The following is a 25,999-nucleotide window of genomic DNA, read 5'->3' as shown; positions in this document are numbered from 1 at the left end:
AGAGGAATGTGCAGCAGGAGAATGCTTAATTCTCTTTGGCCCACGCTGAATTTGAGAGGCTTATGTCCATTAGGCCAGGAATCAGCAGTACATTAATGAATAGAGATGTGGGAATAGGTAAGTTTGACCAGGAAAAGTGAGTAGAATGGAAAGAGAAATTGGCTGAGGACTCAGCTGGCTAAGGAATCCTGACATTTATGGGAAAGGCAGAACAGAGCCCATTTATTGTAGATTTTCCTTCAAAATCTCAAAAATGGCACCAAAATTTTATAGAAAAAGTCCTGAAACGAGGACTGAACAGCACAATTCTACTGTGAGTACTTTGCCTGGACATAACAGCATTCCAGATAAGAAGAGCGGTGACCATCTATCCAAGGCCAAGGCAACAGGAAGAAGTCAACCTTTCTCCCAGTAGGACTTCTATAGGAAACGGACATTTTTTTTGTAACTATAAGCAAAGGGCATTTCCACCCATATTACATTGATCCTTAGGGGTGGCAGATTAAGAGTGGAAGTATATTCAAGGGGAAGGAAATGCAGAATCAAAAAGAGAGCCATGTATTTGGAGAAGTCTCTCACCCATCCACGTTATCTTCCCCAGGTGCCACGTAGGCAGCTGTCTCTTCTATGACATATAGAGCCAGCTCTGCACGTTACTCTTTAAAGAACATATATTCAAGAAACTCAAAAGCCTGAACATTTTGGTTGTTGTGAGAAACATAGCTCCCCACTCATCTGCTATACTTTCCAGGAGGGGAAGGTCTGCTTCTGTTCACTAGGGTACTGAGAAATGTAGGAGACTAAGAAATGAGTACTTGGGGAGGGAACTGGTGAGAAGGAAGAGAAAGTGGGCTTTGGGGTTTGTTGTAAGTGAGAGGTCAGGGCAGCAGCAAGGAATACCATTTTTAAAATTTTTATTTATTTATTCATGAGAGACACAGAAAGAGAGAGAGAGGCAGAGACACAGGTAGAGGGAGAAGCAGGCTTCATGCAGGGAGCCCAATGTGGGACTCGATCCTGGGACTCCAGGATCACGCTCTGGGCCAAAGGCAGGCGCTAAACCGCTGAGCCACCCAGGGATCCCCAGGAATGCCATTTTTAAGACTTGGACCATGTGCAGCTATCCTCCTATAATCAAGACAGCTACCAGAATTATGTTTATAAACAGTTTATTCAGTTCATTATAGTGGGCAAGTTCCCAGCTAAATGCACAGATACAAGCAAGGTACCCCTGGGTTAACGCAGGAGCCAGCGGGTTACATGGGGCTAGGCACGAGGCAAGGAGGGAGCACCAAGATTTCAGTCAGACCTGGCCAGAGCTCCTGAGTGAAGGGTGGGCTCATGGCCTGCCCCACATTTGACTGCTGCTTCCTTCTCACAGCTGGGCATCCTGCAGGGCATGTCTTCAACATTGCAGTGTTTCAGTGATGCCAGGGAAACAGATACTAAACAAAGCCCGTGTCCCAGTACCCCCCAACTGTTGTTGCTTTCTAAGTCACATGCTAACATGTGAATAAGAATTTTAGAATCCTCCAGTAACAATGGGCCAGAGTGGTAACACCTCTGTATTCCTCCTTCAGCATCTCCTTGCCTGTCTGCATGCCTACCTGAATTCCCATCCTTAAGCCACCCACCCAGATGATGAAAGTCTCACACAAGTCTCTCAGATGACAAAGCTATTTCCAAAGCAGCATCTTATGCAATCTATGACATCGAAGAGTTTCTGATTAGCTATCCTCTGTGAAGAGTCATCCAGCCCTGACCGATGCCCAATTGAAAGCATAATTTAGAAAACAGATTTAGAAAGTGGAATACGGATAAAAATAGGAAACAAAAATAGAAATATGGATAAAAATAGGCTATCGTCACTGGGAACTGGGTTCAGGATGGTCTCACTCAAAGGCTGCAGAAGCTGTTGCTCACATTAATTCTCATAGACCTCCTGGAGTCCACAGTTGACAGTCTGTGAACCATAGCGTAGTACTTGGGCTCTAGGTAGGAGATGCTCAGAGTCTAGCCTAAACCTTCTCTAACCCCTGGGAGAGATGCTGAGTCACAGGCAAGCTGCACCACCTACAGTATTCCACAGGCAAGAAAGGCCTGGTAGGATATAGAAGTTCACAATCTTATCATTTTAATTGTGAAGGGCACTTTAAATTCCATTTGTCACATTTCTGAATTTCTCTGTTGGGATCAGACTTAAGGACACTGTACTGGCATTCAACTTTTTGGCAAAATAGAAACTTTGGTCATAGCCATAGTTCTATAAAAATGTTTTAAAGAGGCTATTATTTCTGATTAAAATAATATTTTTTAGCAAGTGATACAAAACAGTAACAAGAAAGTAAACATCTTCATATCTCACGTAAGAGCAAAAACTCTTTATCTGCATCTTATTTTAAATACAGCGCAGGACTCAGTAGTGCTTATAAACAGTAGAGAGTTCTCTTCTATGGAATCAGAAAAATAGCAAAATAAGGCACAATCTGTTATTGTTACAGATTTGCGTTAGGCAGTAGTGTTCTTTCTGGAAGGCACAAACTGGAAATCTGATTACCTAAGTTTAAGAATGTGGTTCTGAAAAAAAAAATTAAAAAAAAAAAAAAGAATGTGGTTCTGAAGATGTCCTATGACAGGGATAGCTAACTTGGAACAAATTCCCTTAACTGGAATTAATGGCAATTAATGAGACAACATGACTTCTAGGTTAACAACACTCGGGAACTTAAGAGATCCTCATCACCAGCCACACAGCAGTCTCGGAAGGCACTGGGCTGGGTATGGGCTGGGCAGCTGCACTTCAAGTTTGGAGTGCTTACAAAAACAAAGGCACGTTTCCTAGAAATTGAACTTTACAGTAACAAACAGAAAATAATCAGTTTAGATAGAACAGTAGGCGAGCTCGAGAATATAGCAGGTTCTAAGTCAAATGTCTTGAAGAGATTTCTTGAACAGCAGGCTGGGGCCACACTGGTTGTTCACGGGGAAACATTCCACACTGAGAAGCAGGGGAGACACAAAAAAAGCAGAGGAAACAACAGTTTAGTCTCTCTCCCAGAATTAACATTGAATGTCGCAGTCTAAATGTGAAATTCCATTTGGCCAACTTCCTACTGGTGGCTTCTCTCTACATTCTGTAGAGTGCCTGAGGATACTGTTGAGAGAAGGGATGGGAAGAACTGTTTTTGCAAATGGTTCCCATGTCCCAGGCTATAGATGTCAACGTCCTGTTGCAGTATCGTATATGGTAGCAGTAGGAATAATACCAGTAATAATACTTCTGTGCACGTAACCTGTGTGCGTTATGTATTTATTTACTTATCCAGCTATTATTAATACTATATGCTGGCTGCCATCCTATGCACTTTTCATACACTGGCCAGTGGTGTCCTCATAGCAAACATATGGGGAAGGTACTATTATCATCCCCACTTTACAAGTGAAGAAACGGAGGACCAGGGATGTTAACTTGCTTGCCCAAGCACATGCCTGGATGGTAGTGGCGCTATGGTGGGTATCAGGTAGTCATGCTGTTAATTAACAGACTATACTGTTTCGTGTAAAAGGAAGTATCAGATGAAAATGTACCCAGAATGAAAACAGAGAGAGGTCAGTGGAAATGAATACATTTTCCCTAACTTCAAAGGATCAATGTTTGTATTTAAAAAACCATCCGATTTTAACGAAATAACTCTATTTAAAACATTTACTGAAAAAGGGGATCCCTGGGTGGCTCAGCGGTTTTGCGCCTGCCTTTGGCCCAGGGTGCGATCCTGGAGTGCCAGGATCGAGTCCCGCGTTGGGCTCCCGGCATGGAGCCTGCTTCTCCCTCTGCCTGTGTCTCTGCCTCTCTCTTTCTCTATGTCTATTATAAATAAATAAATAAATAAATAAATAAATACATCTTTAAAAAAAATTTACTGAAAAAAATAAAAATCTGTGTAGTAAACTAATAGTTCTGCAGGAACTTTTATTCTGAGGTTTTGTACATGCCATTAGCTGTGAGCACACAGACAACTTGAACAATGAGTTTAGGCAGGAGAACTCACCGATGATGATGATGATGATGATGACCACGACGACAATCCCTATCGCCCACATCTGTGACGAAACACAGACCATTTCACAATTCCAAACACAGACATTAGCGTGCTCACTGAAGGGTATAATATTCTAGTCACTGACAGAGAAATTAAGGTACACTACAGTTGGAAATAATTCTTAAGTTTTAAAGCCTAAATTGTTCTCAACTAAGGCATGAAGCTATTTATCTGCTTTTGGTGGTCCCTAGAAAGGCATTTGTTTGTGTAAGTTCTTCACATAGGAAGGGCTACAAAAGCTTGTCCTGTGTATCAGAAAGTATCACTTCTATACCAGGAAGAGGGAAGATACATTTGGACTGTGGTGTATGTATGAAATCTGTTTTGGGCTCAGCTGCTTGCCTGGCTGATCCCTGCACTTCTGTGGAGCATGCGGCTTTCAAGCACTGCCATCTTGAGACGCTGGAGCCATTCACTGAACCACATGCCAACTGACCACCAAGCCCAGCCCTCTCCTGCCAGTATGTGTTCAGGGCTTTGAGAGGGTAGAGGGCTGGAAGGGGCTTATGTCTGTGACTGATTTTGGACATTGCTGTTCTATATACTTCTTGAGGTCAGGCACAGATGAAGCATTCCTAGCTAAGGAGATAGGAAAAGGTATGCAGTCAGTGTTTTTGACTCCGAGTCAATCCAAATTTCCATGTGCAGCACGTCAAACTCACTTCCAAGATTCAGGGAAGTCCAACACTTGGAGCCTTGGTTGACCCTCTGAGAATACAGAGGGTGACATGATGTAAAAACCAGTTAAAAGAAAATTACCTTGCAATTCTTCCACCAATATTTTCTCTTCAACTTGGCAGCACTTGTTTCAAATTGGGATGCTCCTGCCTGTAGCGCGTCTGCACGATCATCTAACTCTGAGAGCTTCTGATCTCTTTCCAACACCTTATCCACATTGACTCTCATGATGTCCACCACCTGAATGAACACGATCACATCAAGTTACTCATAAAGGAAGGGAAGAACAAACAAAACCTTTAGTGAAGTAAATGGGCACATTTTCTTTCAGGCCAACACTTTATTACTTTGAGCCAAACTTTCATTTAGAAAGGATGGGGCAGGGAGTGGCTCACTCTTTCATGATAAAAACAGTCAGCAAATCAGAAAGAGAAGGGGACTTCTCTAACATGATAAAGGGCATTTATGGAAAAACCCACAGCTAACATCCATGCTCAACAGTGAAGGAATGGAGCATTTCTCCCTAAGATCAAGAACAAGCAAAGATGCCCACTTTTACTAGTGCTGTTCAAAACTGTTCTGGAAATTCTGGCCAGAGCAGTTAGGCAAGAAAAATAATAAAAGACATCCAAATTGGGAAGAAATAAGTAAAATGATCTCAATTTTCAGATGATTCCATATATGGAAAATCCCCAAGAATCCACAAACTACTAGGGTCAATAAAAACATTCAGTAAAGGTTTAGCACACAAGACCAACACCCAGAAGTCAGAACAATTCCACACATGAGAAATGAAAAGGAAATTTAAAAAGAATAATTCCATATACAATAGCATCCAAAAGAATACCTCAGGGATAATTGAACCAAGAAGGCAAAAGATTTGCACACTAAAAACTACAAGACACTGCTTGTAGAAATAAATTAATTGAAGAAATTTAATTCAAGAGATTAAAACCTAGCTAAATGGGAAGACATTCCCATGGTCACAGATTGTTGTTAAGATTGCAAAGTGCCTCAAACCAATGTACAGATATACAGATTCAACACAATCTCTATTAAAACTCCACTGTCCTCCCCCCTCTAACGTCCCCTCCTAGAAACAGAAGAGCCAATCCTTAAATTTTTATGGAATTGCAAGAGGCCTGAATAGCCAAAATAATACTGAAAAAGAAAATGTTGGAGGACTCAGACTTTTCAATTTCAAAACCTTACAACAAAGCTATAGTAACCATAGTAGTGTGATTCTAGCATAAGGACAGACATACAGACCAATGGAATAGAATCGAGAATCCAAAAATCAACCCAAACATCTATGGCCAATGGATTTTTGACAAGGCTGTTAAGATCATTCTGAGAGGAGAAGGATGGTCTCTTCAACAAATGGTGCTAGGACAACAGGACAGCTGTATATAAAAGAATGAAGCTGAACCCTTATACAACACCCTATATAAAAAAATTAACTCAACATGGATCAATGACCTATTAGTAAAAGAGTAAAAGAGCTAAAAACTATAAAATTCTTAGCAGAAAACATAAGAGCAAATCCTTCTAACTTCATATTTGGCCATGGATTTGACACCAAATCAAGAACAATAAAAGAAAAAATAGGGGCACCTGGGTGGCTCAGTTGAGCCTTCAGCTCAGGTCATGATCTCAGGGTCCTGGGATTGAGCTCCCCTGCTCAGCGGGGACTATGCTTGTCCCCCTCTCTCTACCCCTTACCCCTGTTCCTGCTCCTGCTCTCTCTCTCTAGCTCTCTCTCTCAAATAAATAAAATCTTAAAAAAAATAAATTGAGCTTGATAAAAATTAAAATTTTGGGGGCATCAAAAGACATTATCAAGGATATGAAAAGACAATCTACAGAATGGAAGAAAATATTTGCAAACCATTTATCTAAAAAAGTTTTAATATCCAGAATATATAAAGAACTCTTACATCCCAATAACAAAGTGAGAGACTACCCAATGAAAAGCCAGGCAATAGACTTGAACAGACATTTTTACAAAGAATGTATACAAACGATCAACGAACATATGCATAGATATTGACACCACCGGTCATTAAGGAAATATAAACCAAAACCACAATGAAATACTTCATATTTACTAATGAGGATAGCTAAAGTCAGATGAAACAGAAACTAACAAGTGTTGATGAGGATGTGGAGACCTAAGAGCCCCTGGACTCTGCTGGAGGGAATGTAGACTGGAGCAGCCACTGTGGAAAAGTCTGATAGTTCCTCAAAAAGTTAAAACACAGAATTACCATATAATCCAGCACTCCTATATCTATCTATCTATCTATCTATCTATCTATCTATCTATCTATCTATCTATCTATCCTATCTATCTATCTATATCCCAAGAGAAATAAAAACATATATCCACACAGAAATTTGTCTATGAACGTTTATAGCAGCATTACTCATAATAGCTGAAACATGGAAACTCAAAAACCCCGCAACACATGAATGGAAAAACAAATTATGTACACACACACCATGGAACACCATTCAGCCATAAAAAGGAAGGAGGTAGTGACAGGTGCTACCACACCGATGAACACTGGAAACATGCTGAGTGAAAGAAGCCAAACACAAAAGGCCACATACTGTATGATCGCCTATATATGATACATTCAGAACAGGCAAATCCATAGAAACAGAAAGCTGATTATAGGTTACCAGGAATGGGAGAAAACGGGAATGGGAAGTGACAACTATATGTATACAGGGTGTTCTTTGTGCGTGATGCAAAAGCAGTGAAACTAGACAGAGGTAATGATTGCACAACATTATAAATACACCGAATATCACTGAACTGTACAAGTTAAAATGGCTAATTGTATGCTATGTAAATTTTACCTCAATTGAAACAAAACAAAACCTCTCCTTAAAATTCCTTTGGTTAAGAAAAAGGACCCAATTTGATTTTGTAAGTAAACAAAAGTTTCATCCCCGATGGAATCAGAATGGGTTTCTTACCGTGGAAACGTAAAAATTTTCAGAATTCAGTTCATAAACAAAACCATAAGACCAAAACATTACCAAATGATTTAATAATGCAGTCTAACCTAAACTTAACTCTGCTTTTTAAAGCAGCTAAATCCAGAAAGATCAACATGTCTTTGTTGGACATTGGTAGCTCTCCGGGCTATAGAAACATTAATCTGAATTTCTCACAGTCTTCCATTGTGGGTCTGCATATACAGAGCTGAACAAAAGATGCTGTGAGGGTTCTCTAGTTCAAGAATTCCACAAGTATAGATTTGTTGGGCTAGACCAGTTTGCCAGCATCTGCCTTATGTACGTGAATGGGCGACAGCTGGAACTGAGTTCTAGAGGCTTGCTCATGCCTGGTAACCTGTACATCAGGCTACACTTTAAGCAGCATTTTGATGAAAAATCTGGTCGGAGGGACTGGTCTTGGCTTGAACAAACTTTAGACCTAATCCTTAAAACTCAATTACCCTATTTTATAAACTAGTTCTTTTTTTCTTTCCAATTTTTTTAATTGTGGCAAAATATATTTTATAAAGTGATCCTTGGAAGAATGTTCTCGGGAGGAGTATTTGTGGTTTAGATACGTGATTTGGGTACTGACTTCTCAGAAGCTTAGCTCATTTGTTATGAAACAGCCAAAATTTCCTTTTCAGTCATGCTTTTAAGATACTTTTTCTAAAAAGATTTATTTCCAGAGTGTTCCCATGTTGGTTTAAAATTCACTGTTTTCAACATTTTAGAGCAATACCTCATCTACTTGATTTTGTGTCTGCTGAAGTCTTCGGTTGCTGCCAGAGGCAGCACTTGACCCTGGGGTTGCACCTGCAGACCTGAAATGGGTAAAGGCACAAGCATGAGTAAACTATGATTCCAGATACATTTTTTATAAGTATGAAGACATTATCCCAAGGCATCACTGTTTAAAGGTTCAGAACTTAAGCAGAAAAAGAAACCCTTCCTACAGTAAGGAACAAAGGTTCTAATGACATTTCTTCTAATTCCTCTATAATTTCCAGGATTCATCATATGTTAAAAGTGAGCAGGGTCTCAAGTGAAGGTTTAATATCACTTTCTATCACTGAGGCACCTGATCTTAAGATCAGGGATCCTAAGATAGAGAAACTCTACCTTCCAGTTTTTTATTTAAATGCACACATCTACTTAAATGCACTCAGTACTCTCCTGAACTCTCATTGTGGCGAGAACTGTTTTCATGGTTATGAACAATTACAGAATGCCACTTTTCCAGTTTGGAGAAATATATTCATTTATATAAACAGGGTCAGGAACATCAAGAGGCAAGGAGGAGGGGGTGGTGTGAGTGGGAAAGGTGAGATGAAGCAGTGCTTCCTCTCTTAAAAGGTACTTCTCTTTTCAAATCCTCAACTGAAGGCCTATTGCTCTCCAGCCAGATCTTTCTTGACCACTGTGGCTTTGAAGTCCTTATCGCTTCCGTTTCTTGGCTGGCCATGCTTTCATTTTTCACACACACATACACACACAGCTGACCCTTGAACAAGGTGGGGTGTTTGGGGTGCCGACGCCGACCCCTCCCCCTCCCCATGGTTGAAAATCTGCATATAACTTTTGACTCCTCCCAAAATTTAACTACTAATAGCCTACTGCTGACCAAAGGCCTTACCAATAACATAAACAGTCGATTAACAAGTATTTTGTATATTATATGTATCATACACTGTGTTCTTACAGTAAAGTAAGCTAGAGCAGAAAATGTTAAGAAAATCGTAAGACAAGGGCAGGCCAGGTGGCTCAGCAGTTTAGCGCCACCTTCAGCCCAGGACTGATCCTGGAGACCCGGGATGGAGTCCCATGTCGGGCTCCCTGCATGGAGCCTGCTTCTCCCTCTGCCTGTGTCTCTCATGAATAAATACATAAAATCTTAAAAAAAAAAAAAAAAAAAAAGGAAATCGTAAGACAGAGAAAATACGTTTACATTACTGTATTGTATTTATTGGAAAAAAACCCACCTGTAAGTGGACCTGCACAGTTCAAACCCATATTGTTCAAGGGTCATCTGTAATGTCTTGCCTTCCCTGATAGATCACAGACTCCTGTGTCTTACAGGTCTCTTCCCTGTACCCAAGACAGCACCTAGCCTGGGCCTTGACTACAACAGCTACTGATGCACCCACTGATTCAAGTTATTTTATACCTACCACATGTCAAAGACCAGGGATGCAGCAGATCCCATGCCTGCCCTTACACTTTATTTTTATTCTCTGATAGGTAATAGCGAAGAACCATGCAATGGCACATTTTCTCACTTAGCATTTTTCTCATTCAGTCCTTTCAACTCTTTGAGGGTGTGTGTGTGTACTACTATCAACCCCATTTTCTGGAAGCAAAAAGTGGGATTTAGAAAGTCAACAGTGCTGGTTGCAGTGGAACCTGTCTTAGACCAGGTCTCCTATAATTCCACCGATCTAGACCTTAATTAACCATTGTGATTTACTGGCACGGCAGCCGCGGCAGGTACACTCCGGAGAAGCGACCCTAGTCCCCGGAGGGAACCCGGGAAAGTACCCATGCCTTCCTCCTCCGTAGACGAGCAAGAACAGTGTGGAGGGGGCTAGACGGTCCTCGTGACTCTTGACAGTTTCCTCTGAATGTTACTGCGGGAAAACTTGGGGTTTCAAGGGCCACTTCGAGGCGGCCTCTGCTTAAAGAGGGAAGATCCACGGCTCTGCTCCGGAGTCCACTCTGAGCACTGGAGCCCGTAGGCACAGGGCCGAGGTTCTTTCCCTCGCAACTTCCGGAGCCCAGCCCAGCCCCAGGCGGCGGACAGGCGCTCCCAGGTCTAGGGCAGTGGCCACCGCTCCTCTCGGGGACCCTGGGCCGGGGGTTAGGGAAAGGGGAGAAGGGGTGGGGTCGGGGTCGGGGTCGGGGTGGGGCGTCTCCTAGCTCCGGGAAGCCCTGGGGCTCCCCGCCGCCGCCGCTTCCGCGACAGCCCCACGGCCGCAGGGCTGCGGGGTGCGGGGTGCGGGGTGCGCGGCGGGGCTGGGTCGGCCCGCCTGCAGCCCGCACACCCCCGGGGCCGCCGCCCACCCCTGGGCCTCGGGAGCCGCTGCGCAGGCCCGCGTCCGAGCGGCTGCCGGCGGGAGCCGAGCCGGGGAAGGGTCCCAGCCGCGGGCCGCCGCCCCCTGGGGTCCGAGGCCGCCCCGCGTCTCGCCGCGTCACTCACATTTTGGCGGCGGCGGGCGACGGTCAGCCGAGCGGCGCAGCGGGACCGAAGGCCGGGAGCCGGGCGGGGCGGCGGCGCGGGGCCGATGACGTCGCCGGGCGCGGCCGCGGAGGGGCGCGCCGGAAGGGGGCGTGGTCCAGCGGGGGCGTGGCCTCCGGGGGGCGTGGCCTCCGGGGGGCGGGGCCTCTGGGGGCGGGGCCACCGAGGGGCGGGGCTGCGCCTCTGGCTCGGTGGTGCCGGACGCGCTCTGCCCGCAGCCGCCTTTGCGACTCTGGGGGACGCGGCGCGTTAGGCCCTGTGCGGGGAGGGTGCAGGGAGGTGCAGGGAATAGAGGGCGGGGGCTGGTAGTTTGTCCTGGGCCCGGAGGCCATTCCCCTGGCCGTGACAGTCCTGCTTGGCTGCCGACCGTCCCGCCCGAACCGAGTGGTCCTGGGGACGCCGCGCTCCCCTCCCCCCCCGGGAAACTTGTCGAGATAGGAAGGCTCTTTGGGGTATTTATCGCGGGCGTTATGGGGTTAGACACCCTCGCCTCGTGTGCTCGGTTGTCGTGCACACTGTATGAGGATCTGGGGACGGGAGCCTGCACGGGAGGAGCTAGCTGTGTTTACGCTTTTTTTTTTTTTTTTTTTTTTTTTAAGATTTTATTTATTCATGAGAGACACAGGCAGAGGGAGAAGCAGGCTCCATGCAGGGAGCCCGACGTGGGACTCGATCCAGGGACTCCAGGATCACGCCCTGGGCCCCCCAGGGCTTCCCTACTCTCTACCTTTCTGTATTCCCGGGCCCCGCGCAGAGCAGGTCCTCAGCTTCTGGTCGGGGCCGTAGGCGGGGGCCCAAACCCGAATGCAGCGAGGTTCTTTGCAACGTACTGAAAGTTGTTCCTGGAAGTATTCCTAACGTAGACGACGCCTACCTTAAACACCCAGAACACTGCCAGGTCAACCGGCAGATGAGATGAGAAATGAAAAAAAAGACAAGCAAAAAACCAAAAACTTAAATACTGAACTGTCTTTTCCGACTGTCAATGTAATAATTTGAAAAGGGGAATGTCGGTGTGTGTTAGAATAAATAAGAGTGTCACCGAGGAGGTGGGATTTGAGTTGGGTAAGTAGATAAGAAGAGAACTTTCCAGGCAAGGGATGAACAAACATGAACAAAGGCAACAGTGGAAATGGGCACGGTTTGCAACCGCCCAACCAGAAGGGGCAGGCTGGGGCCCAGGTGAAAATAAGAGTAAGGAGTGAGGATAGACAAGAAAGGAAACTATCATTTAAATGCAAGGGCTCTGGAAGCCACAGGGCAGGGAGCTAGGGGAGACCCTACAGGAGATTTGGCAGTAGCACTCCCACCCGCTACCAGGGAGAAAGGGTGATGCTCTGCAGTGGAAGGAAAGCAGATAATGACAGAATTCTCAGAAAAGAAGATGGATCTTAATAGAGAACAGCAGAGGTTTTCAGCAGCAGTGGTGAATTCAGATTGGTGTCTTTGTGTTTCAAGTAGCTGGTATGTTGAGAGGTGCCTGAGAAGACAGTTAAAAGCAAGTGTTCTAGGGGACAGTGGCTTCCTAAGTTTTTCTTTCATGGACATGTCTGAAACTCTGTAACAGTCAATGCCAAGACACTGTCTCTGGATCTAAGGAAATACATGAAATCATCTCCTAAGGGTTTGAAACCTGCTGGTCACCCTGGATTTCAGTGTCAGGTCAAGTTAAAGCAAAGCACACACATAGTATGGGGAAATTTTCTTCATTTTTAATTTACAGCAGAAAGAATATAAAGCATTCAGAAAACATTTTCCATATTTTAAGGGCAATTCAAAACATTTTGCATGGTTTCCAGCAGCTGAGTTCTTCAACAGATCCATTGATTCAATGATGCTTTACATGCACAATTACAAAAATAAAACTTACAAAAAAGAAGACATCTAGACTAGTTTTACATGCAAGTCTCAGGGACCCCCCATTGGGCGCCAACTACTGTGTGGAACTGCCATAAGCGACCGTGCAGCCAGAGAGGGGTTCGAGTTATTGTCTTTATTTCGTTCACACAGTACAGCTGATTTCAAATGGGTAACAAGAATAGCAATTAAATCTTCAGGAGACAGAATAAGATTAGCTATTAATTTTATAATGAAATCCTACTCCTGGCACTTGGGAATTCAGATTATCCAAGAAAGCTGCGCTTACCTATCATCTTATATTCAAAATTAAGATTCACAACCAAGAAAAAGCGGTCAGAAATGCTTCATTTCAGTGGAAGTGCATTTGTACCTCACCTAGGATTCACAGTTGTACTGGTAGGCTACACCGGTAGGTTTCGAACCTACTTTCTATCCCCTCCATTAAGAACCCTCCTAATTCTACATGAGTCTTTATCTTCCAGAAGTTTCTAACTTACTCAGCTAATAATGTAGCATGGGAGACATTAAAAAAATAAATGAAGAAATAAATGTGAGGGTTAAAGCAAATCCACTGAGGTCATTACTCTTGTCAAAAGATCAGTTATTTGTACCATCATAAATGGAATAAACATGTCTAAATTCGGTACTAATGTGGGATATTCTGAAAGAGCTGGCTTTCACCTTCCTATTCCCATTTACGAATACAGTTGGGTGTTTGTAAATTACTCAATGTCCTCCTATAGGTCAAATTGTGTAAAATAATAGGTATTTGAGGGGAGTGCAACAGCTGCAACATAACCCACACATTTAAAAACAAAATCGAGCCAGGTCAGTTTACAAATGTACAGGTGGCTACTAGTTGTGGGGCTGTCACTGTTGTCAAAGCTGATCACAAGCGGTAAGACATATACTGTACAGTAATCCAAGGTTGGCAGTGAAAGGAAGTAATTAAAAAACAAGTACAATTATAGAAAAGGCACCAAAAGCACTGACCCCAGTTTTTACCACAATCTTTTTGTATCTACCTTCCTTCTAAAGACACCAGTTTAAAAGCTTATTTGTGAATATTTTTAGGCTTCACAACAAGCCTTGAGTTTTAACTTACAGTTGGCAGCCAGAACCAAGAAAAAAAACTCTTATCTCAGCTTTACACCAACTGATCCTGAAACTTAACCTGGGAATTTTAAACTGGCATCAGCAAATGCGAGCTTTATTCTCTCAATTTAACGTTAGTAGTTTAATTTTTAAAAGCATCAGATTTCTTTGGCTCCTCATTATATGGAAAGAGTAATAGACCATGACAACCCTACGAGACCAGTTTGCATCTTTTAAATTTTTAGTTATTTTTTGTGCATTTTTTGTTACATTTTCTGATTTCCAGCAGGAGATATGAAAACGTCAGACGTTTTCCTACTTTTCACACTATTTCTTTTGTCAGATTTTGATCGTTCTAAGTGTTCTTTTGTTGGAGTGAGTGGATGGTGTTAAGCTATATACGGATTCATCTTATGATTATCTGTTTAGCAAAAGTAACTTAATTTTTTAAGCAATATTAGCATTCACATTACTTGGCACCATTGGCAAAAAAATTTTAAATTAAAGAAAATAAACTCCTGGTAGCCAAAATTAAATGTAAACATATCCTTTTTTTAAGTAATGTTACTCTGCCTTTTATCCTAAGTCTAAATACAGTAGCTCTTTTTTTTGTTTTTTGTTTTTTTGCAGTTTAGTCATGCTTTAGCAAAATGTTCTTCTAAAGAACATTTAAAATAAAGTACTCTTATAGTGAAATAAAGTTTTTTTGTTTCATTTTACAGACCATAGCCACTAATGCTTTGCTTTTGTTCATTTCTTTTTTCTTGATTTCATGCACATATCTCTTTGTTTTAATATATACAATATATACAAACAATACATCCACATTTTTCTCGCTCGTTCAGACAAAACTATACAAATAATTTTATCTTGCCATGTTATTGACCTTTGTGAATAAAATATTTAGCAATTAATATAATCCCTTTCAAATATTTTCTCACTTTCCGTTTCTACCTTCTATATATACACAGAAACTGCTCTGTTTGGATGAGATTATAGCCAAAAATATGGAATTTACTGGCCAGAACGCAGCACCACACTGATCTTTTAGGTGGCAAATGTCCAGGCAAGGTTTATGATTCCTTAGAATGACTACAGTTTCCAAGGTTACTAAAAAAAGCTCCATGCTGTACCAATTCTCTAAGTAAATCTCATTGCACATGAAAGTAAGGCCCAAAAATTAAAGTGCTGAGCATGACAAAAGGGACAAGATGATCGCTATATTCGCAGGTTCTTGGGAGGTGGTGGGGACAAGAAAATAAATTTAAGGTCCGTAAGCTGTTTCTCATTAGTTCCCATGCATTACCCGTTTACCACGCACCCGCCCCTCTGCAAATTTCCACAAGACATTAAAAACCTGCAGATTTTAAAAGTTGCATTAAGTGTGCTGTAGAGATTAAAACAAACACAAATTAAAATAAAATAAGATCAGTGAAGGAAATGAGAACACACGGACCCAATAAAGATTTGTATGATCTACGCCCTCCACTGAGAATCAATCCCAAAGATTCAGCTTCTTGGAAGTAACTGACAGGTGCAGGAGCAGCATTCTTTTTTTTTTGTTGTTGTTGTTGTTGCTTGTGCATCCCCACCTTTGCTTGTCTATATTTTTGGTATAAATATTTGTACAGTTCCACACGATGTTTGAATACAGCCCTATATGAGAAGGAAACCGGCTTCTTCCTAAGAAGAGGAAGCCTCTTTCAATGCCTCGTGGTGTCTTGTTTTCCCATGATCCAACAGAAGATTGAGTTCCAAGATGTCTTGCTGATCAAATTAAAAGTTGTCCATGAAAGTGCAAATGCAAATGACCAACACATTCCTGTTAAAATCCTGCAGCTGATCTCCCCAAAACTGCAGAGGGATTGTGTGTGTGCGTGTGTGCGTGCGTGTGTGTGCATGTGTGTGTGTGTGTGTCGTTGCATGTCTCTGCTAAAAACAGAAATGAAAACAGTCTGCAAAGCAATGTCACATTGCTTAGGGATGCTGCTGTATGTCTTCAAGTTCCTTGGCCTTTCTCAACTCTTTCACTCTGGAAGAGAAACAGAACAGAACACCAGGTGATAGCTATGTAGTGAAACCGTGGCCAGATGCGGCAAGGGCATTACTGTTCCCTCTGAAGTGAAAAACCAAGACAAATACCCTTTGGAAGATTGATGGCAAAAGAAACTCCTGCTAAATTGCTCAGGGAAATATCCTGAGAGGAAAACATGACCCTTCCTGAAACTCTGCTCTGTACTGAGTGCTCTAAACACAAAGCAAAACCGAAGTCTACTACATTTAAGGCACGTGTGACAGTAACGTGATCATCTTAGAGTTAACCTCACCTAACTTTCCTCTTAGCCTATTGGGACCACCATTAATGCCCGGCAATCCCACAGGAGGCAAGTTAGGGAAACTGCACACAGACTTACTTCACTTATGACACACCCAGTGATTGATCTGCTTTGTTCACAGACTCAAGACTGCAGGTATCTCGAAGCTGATCAAACGCCCGCACAGCTCTACTACTGTGCTCACGTCTTGTGGGGGTCTGATTTTCATTATTCCTTACCTTCCTCCCATTCCACTTTGTAACTTTACAAGATGTTCAGGCCACTTCCCCCAGTGCTCCCAGACGGACAGCAACAGGGTGCATACCAATAGGGTACTTTTCTCTATTTATCAAACATATTGTAGTTAACAGATTTAAATGAAATTGTTATCAACAGAGTCAGCAAATTATGTGTTAATTATCACTTCCAGTCTATACTTTCTAATACAAAAATTTGCCTTGGGTTTTGAATTATGGCTATCTGATGAAGATGGGTTGCCAGGGAAGAGGTTGTGAGCTAGAAGCCTATTTCCTTTTCTTGACAAATAATTAAAATTTTGCCTTCATTAGCAAAATGATCAAATGCAAGTGTGACTTCAGGGTCTAAGTCCTGAAGGCTGTATGTGTGGTACATGGCATAGGCGGTGTGCAGCTCAGGGTACCATATAGTAACATTTGTTTCCCAAAATGTGTGTGGGAGTACGAGTTTAGCCAAACAGAAGGGCAGTTTCTCAGGACCCGTACACTCTACACCTCAACAGCACAGAAAAAAAAGTCTGATCTGTTTTTCTCATGTGGGCCTATACAGAGGTCAGTAATTCCCAAATAAAGTTTTCTGATTTCTAAGGATAAGGTTTCTGCTGTTATCTTAAGTGATACCAGTCAATTTAAATTCTATTTTAAAGTAAATGCTAGTTTACTTTCTAAATAGATTCTCGTTAAAACCCAGGGGGAAGAAAACATTTTAAAAAGCATCAGGAAGTTATCGTTATATTACATAGGCGGATTCAATGGACTGGCACATATGCTATTATGACAATTTAAGAAAACAATATATTTACCACCTCTCCAAGCGGAATCATTTCTGAGTATTCTACAAAGTTGATACAATCTCTTCAAAGAGAAGTTGCTCTCTTTCAGAAAAAAAGCTTTATTATTTTATCATCATTAATATTGAAAAGAATGATCATGTTTGAAAACTTGCTTATTTGCCTGATTTATTTACTAAATACACCAGGTCCAGCTTGATCAACAGTGTATCTTCAAAACTGTTAAATCCTCCTTTCTTAAAACAGGTGCAACTCAGAACACATTGCTCTGTTCATACTGGATCCAGGTATTAAGGTATTATTTAGTTTTAAATTTTAGAATTAAATGTACCATGGATTATTAAGTTTTAGGGTAATTTGGATCATATTACAGTACAGAATTGTGCATCGTTATAGGTCCCTAATTTTGGACATGCATACTTGATAAATAAATGGCTTTTTAAAAATTGAAACATGCTATATTGTGTGTTCAATTTTTAAACATGCAATATCTATACTAACAGCCCTTTGGCTGGAAAAATGCAAGGCATGCACTGATGCCACCTTTACTTCTGGGCATGCAAAATATCTGTACTTGTGCAGACCTAGTGGCTGAATCACCGCAAAATGTGCATGCTACTTCAAATTCGACATTTTATCTCTGCACTAGTACAGAACTCATTCACAAATATGCAACAGTGACTCCATCACTGATGAGATTTCTAGAATTTGAAGAATTCTCAACTCAAAATCTGACAGTGTAAACACAGATATCCATCCACAGTTTTTCTAGAGTGAAGAGGAATGCTTTAAAAATACTAAGTTCATCATTGAGATGAAAGAAAAAGGAGAGTGAATTATAAACCAGAAATGTTTTACACAGTCTCATACCAAAGAAGCTGTAATCAGCTGGTCATAGTGGATAAACCATAAACGGTTTTTCTTTTAGTTAAAATGGTCACATTTGTTTTTGCAGGTTTTTTTGTTTGTTTTTAACAATTTCTTTTGAAACCAATTAAAAAGTCAACTAAGTTTTCATGAGATTTCAAAGTCACCATGTAAATACTCTGCTATGAACTAGTGGAAGCCTTGCAAGACTCCAGGTTAAGGAGAGATGCATGTCCATGCACAGAGAGGACTGTGATTGTCTATGCTGGAAAAAGGAGATGCCCTGATCTCAGAATCATTTTCTAGGCTTTCATCACTCCGGATCTATGGTGGAGAACTTAGTTTTTACAGTATGTTAGGATGATAAACAATACCCGAGTGGCTTTGATGGCATAGGTTTTTTTTTTTTAAACAGAAAGATGTTCAAGGAGAAATTAGGGAAGAGGAAGAGAAGGCTTCTGTTCCAACAGCTGTACAGTCTACTTAGTATTCATTACCTTGTTCAGTCCTCCCAACAGATCCCCATTCTCTCCAATTTGTAAATGCAGAACCTGAGATTTATAGCAGTGAAGCAACCTGCCCCAAATAATACAGTTAACAAGTGGCAGAGTGGGAATTTAAATGAGCCCAGGCCTGACTTTACCTCTCCACCCTGCTGCCTCAAATGTACCTCAGGATAACAAAACAATGGGGGGAAAAACCCGTTACTGTATTGGTTTTTCCAAAGGTATTTGGAAAATCTCCATGGCATGAGAGAAGTCCATTGTTGAAAACTGGTAACAATTAACATCTATGTTCCTAACAACTACATTTCCTCAACTCTGAGATGCTGCCTGTTAGGAGACCTCATGTTGATTTACTATGGTGTTTGGGAGAACAAAAATTCCTCCACATAAAATGTACTTATCAATTTATAAAACGAATCTAAGATCTGAAGATAGTGGGAATAAGAATCAAGGAAATGGAAGATTTTTATCCTCTTCCAATTTCCAATTGGCTGACTACATGGATGTCAATTTAACTCTCAAAGTTTAGATGAAATTGAGAGACTTTTACAATCTGCCCTACTGAAGTCATAAATGGAGTTCTAAGTTCCTTGAAGGCAGATTATTAGGAAAGGCTAGAGGTACCTAATTTTTTATTTTGTTTTTTTTTAAGTCAAACGTCAACTGGACAAAAAGTAATGTTTGAATGTTATATTGCCTCTAAAGAAATACAAAATGATGAACTATATCACCAAAGCAATTTGGAATATTTGCTACTAGAATTTGTATTAGCAAATCCTAAAAAACAGATGTTTCAAATGTTACAGAATTTTGTTATTCCCTTGTCTCAGCCCGGACATGAATAACCACTAAAAGGCACATGTTAACTAAACATACATCTCTCATGAGAAGTATCACAAAAGCTTAGCTGTTATTACCTCTAGGTTTTTCTCCTTGTTTATTTGTATTTCCAAAATGTGCTACAAGGAGTATGCTTCTTTTGTAAAAATTATTCCTGCCTGTCATTCTCCAGAAAAAAAAAAGAGTTTATGTTTTTCTATCCATCTGTTACTACTACTATGGCTCACAAATGATGCATTCACATAACACACAAAACTAACTGAAAAACTCGGTGGAGAGAAAACAATCAATTTTATAGTCCAAAACCAACATCAACTCACTGGTGTTGTAGATATTACCTGCACTGTAGGCCTATTTTTTCAGTATACAAATTTGGTAAATATAGGCCAGCATTTTTGAAGTTGGACTTACACTTGAAAATCTGTCATTGTATTTCTAGAGCTTAGAAAATTTGTCACTGTATTTCTAGAGCTTAGAATACAGATGTTCCCTGCTTTTGTTGTGTGGTATGTGCTATCCACATGCAGCTAATGGTTGCTGAGGTTTCAGTCCTGTAAAGGAGTTATACCTGTGAGATTCATTTGGGGCCAAGAAAAAAACCTTACCTAAGAATACCCTGGCCATCGAAAAACAAACCCCATTGTTATTACGCTTGTGTCTGACTTTCACCACACAGAAGACGGGCAAAGCAGTCTTCCATGGGACTGTACAGATAATTAATCTGAGACAGAAACTAAAGCTTCTGCAGCTACAAGGCTCTCACTACTGTAAAGAGAGCTGCAAGGAGCACATCTCTGAGCCTCATGGGTAATCAGGGTCGCAAGACTTTGACCTGTGACCATTCAACTATTAAAATTGAAAACAACCCCAAGATTTGCCCAGGCATTCTAGGCTGAATAATTGCCACTTTGGGATACTACTGCAGTCTCAACAATAACAACAAAACCCAAAAAACTAAACAAAACAAAAAAACCAACCCCCCCAAAAAATAAAAAAACCAAAACAAAACAAAACAAAAAAAACGAATGTTGCATTCTAATGTACTGAAGTGATGTAGTAAGCAACAGCACTGAAAGCCAGCAAAAGCCCACAGGGTTTATTTCCGTCAGACGTCCAATGATAATTCATGAATAAATGAAGTAGGCCTGCTTCTGAAACTTGTAGCAAACAATGGCTCCATGGGTAAAGCATAAGGCAAAGCTGCTTCATTACATCTACTAAGTAATGCTCAGCCAGAGAAATGTTTCATGAGTCAGTGGATTTCAGCAGGTATATTCTTGCAATGCTGGACGTCAAAAATATACAGGGCAGCCAGATGTGGCTTTCTGATTAGTTACCTGTTGCTCTGAGAGCTGCAATAGCTCGTGGGGAATTTAGGAAAACAGAGGTCTTGCCATTTTCCAGAAATCTCATTTGGATTGCAAAACAAAAAAGACAGAGAGGCCCAATAAGAATGACACAGAGCATGTTGTCTGCAATTTAACACACACCACTGTGTTCCAAAAATATTCATTTCCTAAAAGAGGCAAGTAAGACAAAATTACTCTGGATATTTGAATTACATCCATGATGACACATCCCACACATTCATTTCCTACTCCTCACCAAATACATTGGACCACTTGGGAACTACACCTCATGTCAAATTTAACAAAGGAAGCATGAGGTCATGGTGGTTGACCTTGAGCACTACTTCTCTCCATTATACAGCAGACTTCCGGGCACTTGTGAGAGAACTATCCCTTGGATTAAAGTATATACAACAAAGCAAAAAGTTTAAGTGTAACCTGCAGAACTTGATAATGACCCACTGAAGAGATTTCACAGGACTGCTCTCAAGAGTCAGTGCTGAAATCACTACTTACCCAGATAACTGGAACCATCTGGCAAAGTTAAGTGTTTGGAAACCCAGTTGTTAACTATAGAGAAAATCGGTTGCTTAAATATTTGTGACTGGAAAGTGTTACCTCTTCTTCCTTGAATTGGGGTTCTTTTATGCCAGTAGGATAGCTTTGCTACCTTTACGGAACGTGGGTACTAGGTCCGCAACTTACAAAAACAGGTTACTGGAAAAACAGAATTCTCACGGTGTATGATAGTGACTGTTCTAAATGCCCTCTCACAGAAATATTACCCCAGGGAAAAAAATGAATTTGTCTAGGAATTGCTTTTCAGAGAGTGGTCTCTCTCATCTATGAGAATACTTCCTAATACCCACAAAAAAAAAAAAAAAAGTATCTTGAAGAGCAGAAAACCATTTTTTACTAGAAAAAGCATCACTGCCCTGCTGAGTCTCAGTACTTGAAAGATGAGTCTGTCACATAATTCAGGTATTTATTTTTTGACATATGAGATATCTTGGCTTTCCACTAGGACATTAATACCCTGTTCAATAAACTCCAAACCCAGCTGGAAAGTAGTGTTTGCAGCAATGTGCACCTCAAAGACTTCTTCAATCTTAGAAATCCTCCACTTTTTTTAAAGTAGCATAACACCTAAATTAACTGAAATAATAATTAAGACTGTTGATTTAAATATCTCTCTGTGCATAACAGAAGTTTTCTCTTAAGTGGACAGTTATTGTGTCCAAGACAAAACAAATACCTCCAAGAGTTATCGAGAATTTGGAAACTCCATTTTAAGTGGGTAAAGTAAGGGCTTAGCCCAGATGAAAGGCTGTGTGAAAATAAGCTGATGTGGTGAAGGGTATTTGGGGCTTTTTCTTAGCCTTCCCCAAGTGAAGACTAAAAATTGGAAGATATGATGGCATTTTCAGATTGCTATATTCCTGGAATTACCCTATTGTGCCTTAATTCTGATGACTGACATCACCTGCTTTTCTAGATAGCCTTCTGCTCCACCCATCTGGGAGGTGGGGTTCAATAGTGGCTGACAAACGCTGTGCCGCAAAATTTAATTCCTTCAGTTTTTGAGTATTTTTTAATGTATCAACCTTACACATCTTAAATATGGTATACTTCATACATTAATAAAACCAGCATATTAACTCCTTTGACATAAGTCAGGAAAAAGAACTCTCCTCAGAGAACGCTCTGCCTCCCTAGAGTCATTTCAACTTGGGGATTGTTGGAGGAAGTGCCACTGTGAACTCTCTGAGGGAAGAGGGGAAGCAAGAGCTTCCTGGTAATTAGGGTCACAGATAATGCATAATACAGGGAGAGAAAGAGAACCACTCTAGAATGAACCTGAACTATTCAGCTCCTATCTCTCAAACTCCCTGAAGACTGCAGGCACAGGGGTGCCAGGGAATTCCAACTTTCCATGCCTGGATATGAGTTTGAGGAGCTTGAGATACAATGCGGCAGGTGCTAAAGAAGTTAAGGTAGGGACTCTAGTGTTGAAGATCACCTTTGGAAAATGTACTCTGTGACTCTAGTGTTGAAGATCACCTTTGGAAAATGTACTCTGAAAACGATAATTGACATTCCAGAAGCTAACAAGTTTCAAAAGTGCATAAGCAACCACTTTTACTAAATGTTGGTTCCTTGCAACGATTGTATTAATTGCACATCACATGCAAGATACTACAACTTTTAGGTAAATTGAACCCTAGGGCATGCATCTGTTCTTTGGGAGGGGTTTGTTTTTTCACGTGAAAAGAAATATTATCTATGTATGCAGAGAGTGAGAAGGAACGGAAAGAGAAAAAAATGGAGATTTTTGTCCACTTTTTCTTTTATGTTTCAAACACAGACATCTCTGAGCCAGTTCTACCATATGGGACAACTGTAAAAAATGCCTAGTTTTCAAAAGGATTAACTAGTTAAATTTACAGACCAATGTATCGACTTTTATTTTTTTTTAAATGTTTTCTTTCAGTGACTAGCCATGGTTTTAACCAGGTGAGACTTTGAGTCTTTTACAGGGATAGGGTCTTGTGTTAGGAAGAATTTATAAAAACTCAATTCTCCTATCATCATCAGTCAGCAAACTATAGTCCATGAGCCAAACCCAGCCCAACAAATATCTGTGTAAATAAAGTTTTACTGAACACTAGCCATAACCATTCATGTACATATTATCTTCGGGTGCTTCCATGCTCCAATGGCAGAGCTGAATAGCTGTGACAGTGACTGTACAGCCCACAGAGCCTAAGATATTTACTATTTTACTAAAGTCTCTTAAGAAAAAGTTAGCTGATCTTTGACTTGAAATATAATGAGTAAAATACCAGCATCAACATAAATGTACTTGGATGAAAACTATTAGCTCCAGAAACACTTGAAGTTTTAGATTTTTTTGAATTATAATGTCTTCTCAGAAATCTTACAAATGACTCAAATATTACTGTAGTGTTACAAAGGGAGGGCGCTGAATGTAGCTGAGTTGGTAGTTAACTCCCATGTTATTTTTTTAAAGTATATCTTCTCTTAAGTCTATTGGACAAAAGTTGTCAAATTAATCTATATTCAAATCTGATTTTGGTGAATTATATTCCTGGCTTTAAAAAAAATTTCCAGACACTACATTCTTTACTGTAACTGCAGGCATGTGATAGTCACATCTGGCAGAGACTTCTGCCCCTTGGGTATACCTACAAATCAGTGTCATGTTCTAAAATCGCTAGGACATTGACAGTGTCTACTGGATACTTCTCCGTTAACATTTCTTTAAAATATAAATTCTACTGGAACATCCAATCTTCACTGCAATACAGAATATACAGATTCAAGACATTTTACACCATGTTATCTTTATTCAGCGTTGCCATTAAATTCTGGAGGTCAGTCAGGTCTGCTTGCTCTGTTATAATGAATGTTCTGCATTGCTTCTGAAAGGGCAGCTTCAATGTGCTGACTTACCTCATGGCACCAGGGAAAGGGAGATTTAGAAAATGAAATTAGAGGAACAAGGTAACGGGGACATAGTAACTCTAAATAAGAAATTTATTCATTAAAAAAAAAAAAGGCAGTATCACCTGCTGAGTTTTCTTGCTTTAGAAATTTGGACCTGGCAGTAGTTGAAAGAATTTCATTGTGGCCAATCATCTGAATCAGAAAGAACCACCTGCTAGATGTTTTCTGAGGTGTAGCCTTGTTTTGACTCCACCAACTTCTAAGCATGCCCTGCGGTGGTTTCAGAAGGGCCTCCCTTTCTCTTACTCATGCATCTGTACATCTGCTGTATGTGACTATTTTCATGTTGTATAAGGTAGCAGTGTTAGTAATTAGGGTTAGTTTTCATTTTATCTTATTTCATTCAAAATGGATGTGAAACTTACTGGCATACCTAGGCTGCAGCCCCATGCAAGCAAGCAAAAAGCAAAATATTGAAAATGGAAGATAAAGGTAAACACTGGCTAGCAGGCAGCTAAACTCACCCTTTTGTACAGCCTATGGTCCACCAGGGGGCTTTAGACAGTAAAACAACACCAAAGAGCTATTAGCACGTGAGGGTCACAACAGAAACCTTATACATAGCTTTATTTCAATAACAAAACAAAAAAAGAGTATAAAGTGGTTCCTTTTTTGGAAAGGAAGAAAAGGAGTGGTGATGGGGTATGTGAAATGAGCAGGTACAAAATTCACCAATTTATCGTGAAGTCTGAAAATGTGGGGGTCATATGACTTCGCAAACTCCTTCAGAAATGGGACACTTCTTATTGATTCCTGAAGCCGTTACCTACCTATGAGAGGGTGTCATGTGAGGTTTTCTATTTTAATGCTTCTCGGGGACAGGACAATGACAGTTTCTCTTAAAATAATATGCAGTACCCCAGAATGGAAACAGGGCTACGTTCATCCTAGGGAAAATAGGAACTCAGACTTTTGGTTCTGTGGATCTTCAGGATACAGGGATGGGGAGAGAATACTGGTCTGACACAGTCAGTATACAAAGGCCATTAAAATTTGTCTATACAGTTTTCCCGACATCTGAACTATTCCAGATCAAGTGAGGAAAAGAGGCAGTAGGGGTCTTTATTTCATCCCAAACAATGAATAGGAAGTCAGAGTCCATAATCTGATGTTCTCATAACGAACCTTCTTGCCACCCTTAAGGGGTTACTATGAGTTAAAATACGAACCCGAGAAAGGCAAAATCTTCACAAGCCTCTTTCCTACTAGTTTACAAAAAGAGGACTTTGAAAACAAGAGTGAAGGGATTCCTTTGTTCAGTCTACTCTGGGGGCCAGCAGCCCTTTATGCACGTCTGTTTTGTTTAAATAGCTTACCCTCTCAATTCACCCAGTGTAGACACAGGGTGTTTTGGATGAGAAAGAAAAGAAGTGTGGGACTTTAGGTAAATTTGCTCATAACAACTGAGGTGGCACTATCTATATGTGTTTCCAAAGCTCAAGGAGAAGATAGGAAAAACAAGGAAAATATAATTTGTCAATGTTTGGGTTTGCTCAAAGTGGCCTAAGGCAGAGCAATGTAAAGCTGATTTTCTTGAAAATAAAATCTGTTGGGAAAGTGTTAACCACA

The 25,999-nt window shown here is 40.9% G+C and overlaps 3 protein-coding genes across 18 annotated transcripts in view; 1 reads left to right on the top strand and 2 right to left on the bottom strand.

Moving 5' to 3' along the window:
- Positions 1-1,152: 1,152 nt before the first annotated feature.
- VAMP3 (vesicle associated membrane protein 3) lies at positions 1,153-11,087 on the bottom strand. Its single transcript, XM_038537837.1, has 5 exons — positions 10,984-11,087; positions 8,530-8,611; positions 4,860-5,018; positions 4,050-4,101; positions 1,153-2,998 (listed from the first exon to the last, which is right to left on the bottom strand). Coding segments are annotated over exons 1-5 (315 nt in total). The 5' UTR covers positions 10,986-11,087; the 3' UTR covers positions 1,153-2,978.
- SCAMPER (sphingolipid Ca2+ release mediating protein of endoplasmic reticulum) lies at positions 8,443-9,683 on the top strand. The gene has a single exon (NM_001003197.2). The coding sequence runs from the start codon at positions 8,808-8,810 to the stop codon at positions 9,138-9,140; it is 333 nt and encodes a 110-aa protein (NP_001003197.2). The 5' UTR covers positions 8,443-8,807; the 3' UTR covers positions 9,141-9,683.
- A 1,625-nt stretch (positions 11,088-12,712) lies between the features above and the next one.
- CAMTA1 (calmodulin binding transcription activator 1) overlaps positions 12,713-25,999 on the bottom strand; it is an 848,163-nt gene continuing 834,876 nt past the window's right edge. For 14 of the 16 annotated variants that reach the window (XM_038537825.1, XM_038537826.1, XM_038537830.1 and 11 more), the window contains 3 exons: positions 24,895-24,925; positions 20,891-21,069; positions 12,713-16,009 (listed from right to left, as the gene is read on the bottom strand). In XM_038537825.1, coding sequence (XP_038393753.1) covers positions 15,955-16,009; positions 20,891-21,069; positions 24,895-24,925 — 265 coding nt within the window. In that variant the 3' untranslated portion in view covers positions 12,713-15,954. The remainder of the gene's footprint in view (positions 16,010-20,890; positions 21,070-24,894; positions 24,926-25,999) is intronic. The other 2 variants (XM_038537827.1, XM_038537828.1) reach the window with 2 other exon arrangements.

This window comes from Canis lupus, chromosome 5, assembly GCF_011100685.1.
Source record: "Canis lupus familiaris isolate Mischka breed German Shepherd chromosome 5, alternate assembly UU_Cfam_GSD_1.0, whole genome shotgun sequence".
Classification (NCBI taxonomy): domain Eukaryota; kingdom Metazoa; phylum Chordata; class Mammalia; order Carnivora; family Canidae; genus Canis; species Canis lupus.
The sequence above is the reverse complement of the archived record's forward strand: the minus strand, read 5'-3'. Positions and strand labels throughout refer to the sequence as shown.

What these genes read in the sequence shown, in the direction of transcription:
- SCAMPER (NM_001003197.2), top strand. Translation starts at nt 8,808, where the DNA reads ATGTTAAAAGTGAGCAGGGTCTCAAGTGAAGGTTTAATATCACTTTCT.
- VAMP3 (XM_038537837.1), bottom strand. An exon ending in CACAAAATCAAGTAGATGAG is followed by an intron (nt 5,019 to 8,529) that starts GTATTGCTCTAA and finishes GTGTTCATTCAG; the next exon opens with GTGGTGGACATCATGAGAGT. An exon ending in ATTGGTGGAAGAATTGCAAG is followed by an intron (nt 4,102 to 4,859) that starts GTAATTTTCTTT and finishes GTTTCGTCACAG; the next exon opens with ATGTGGGCGATAGGGATTGT.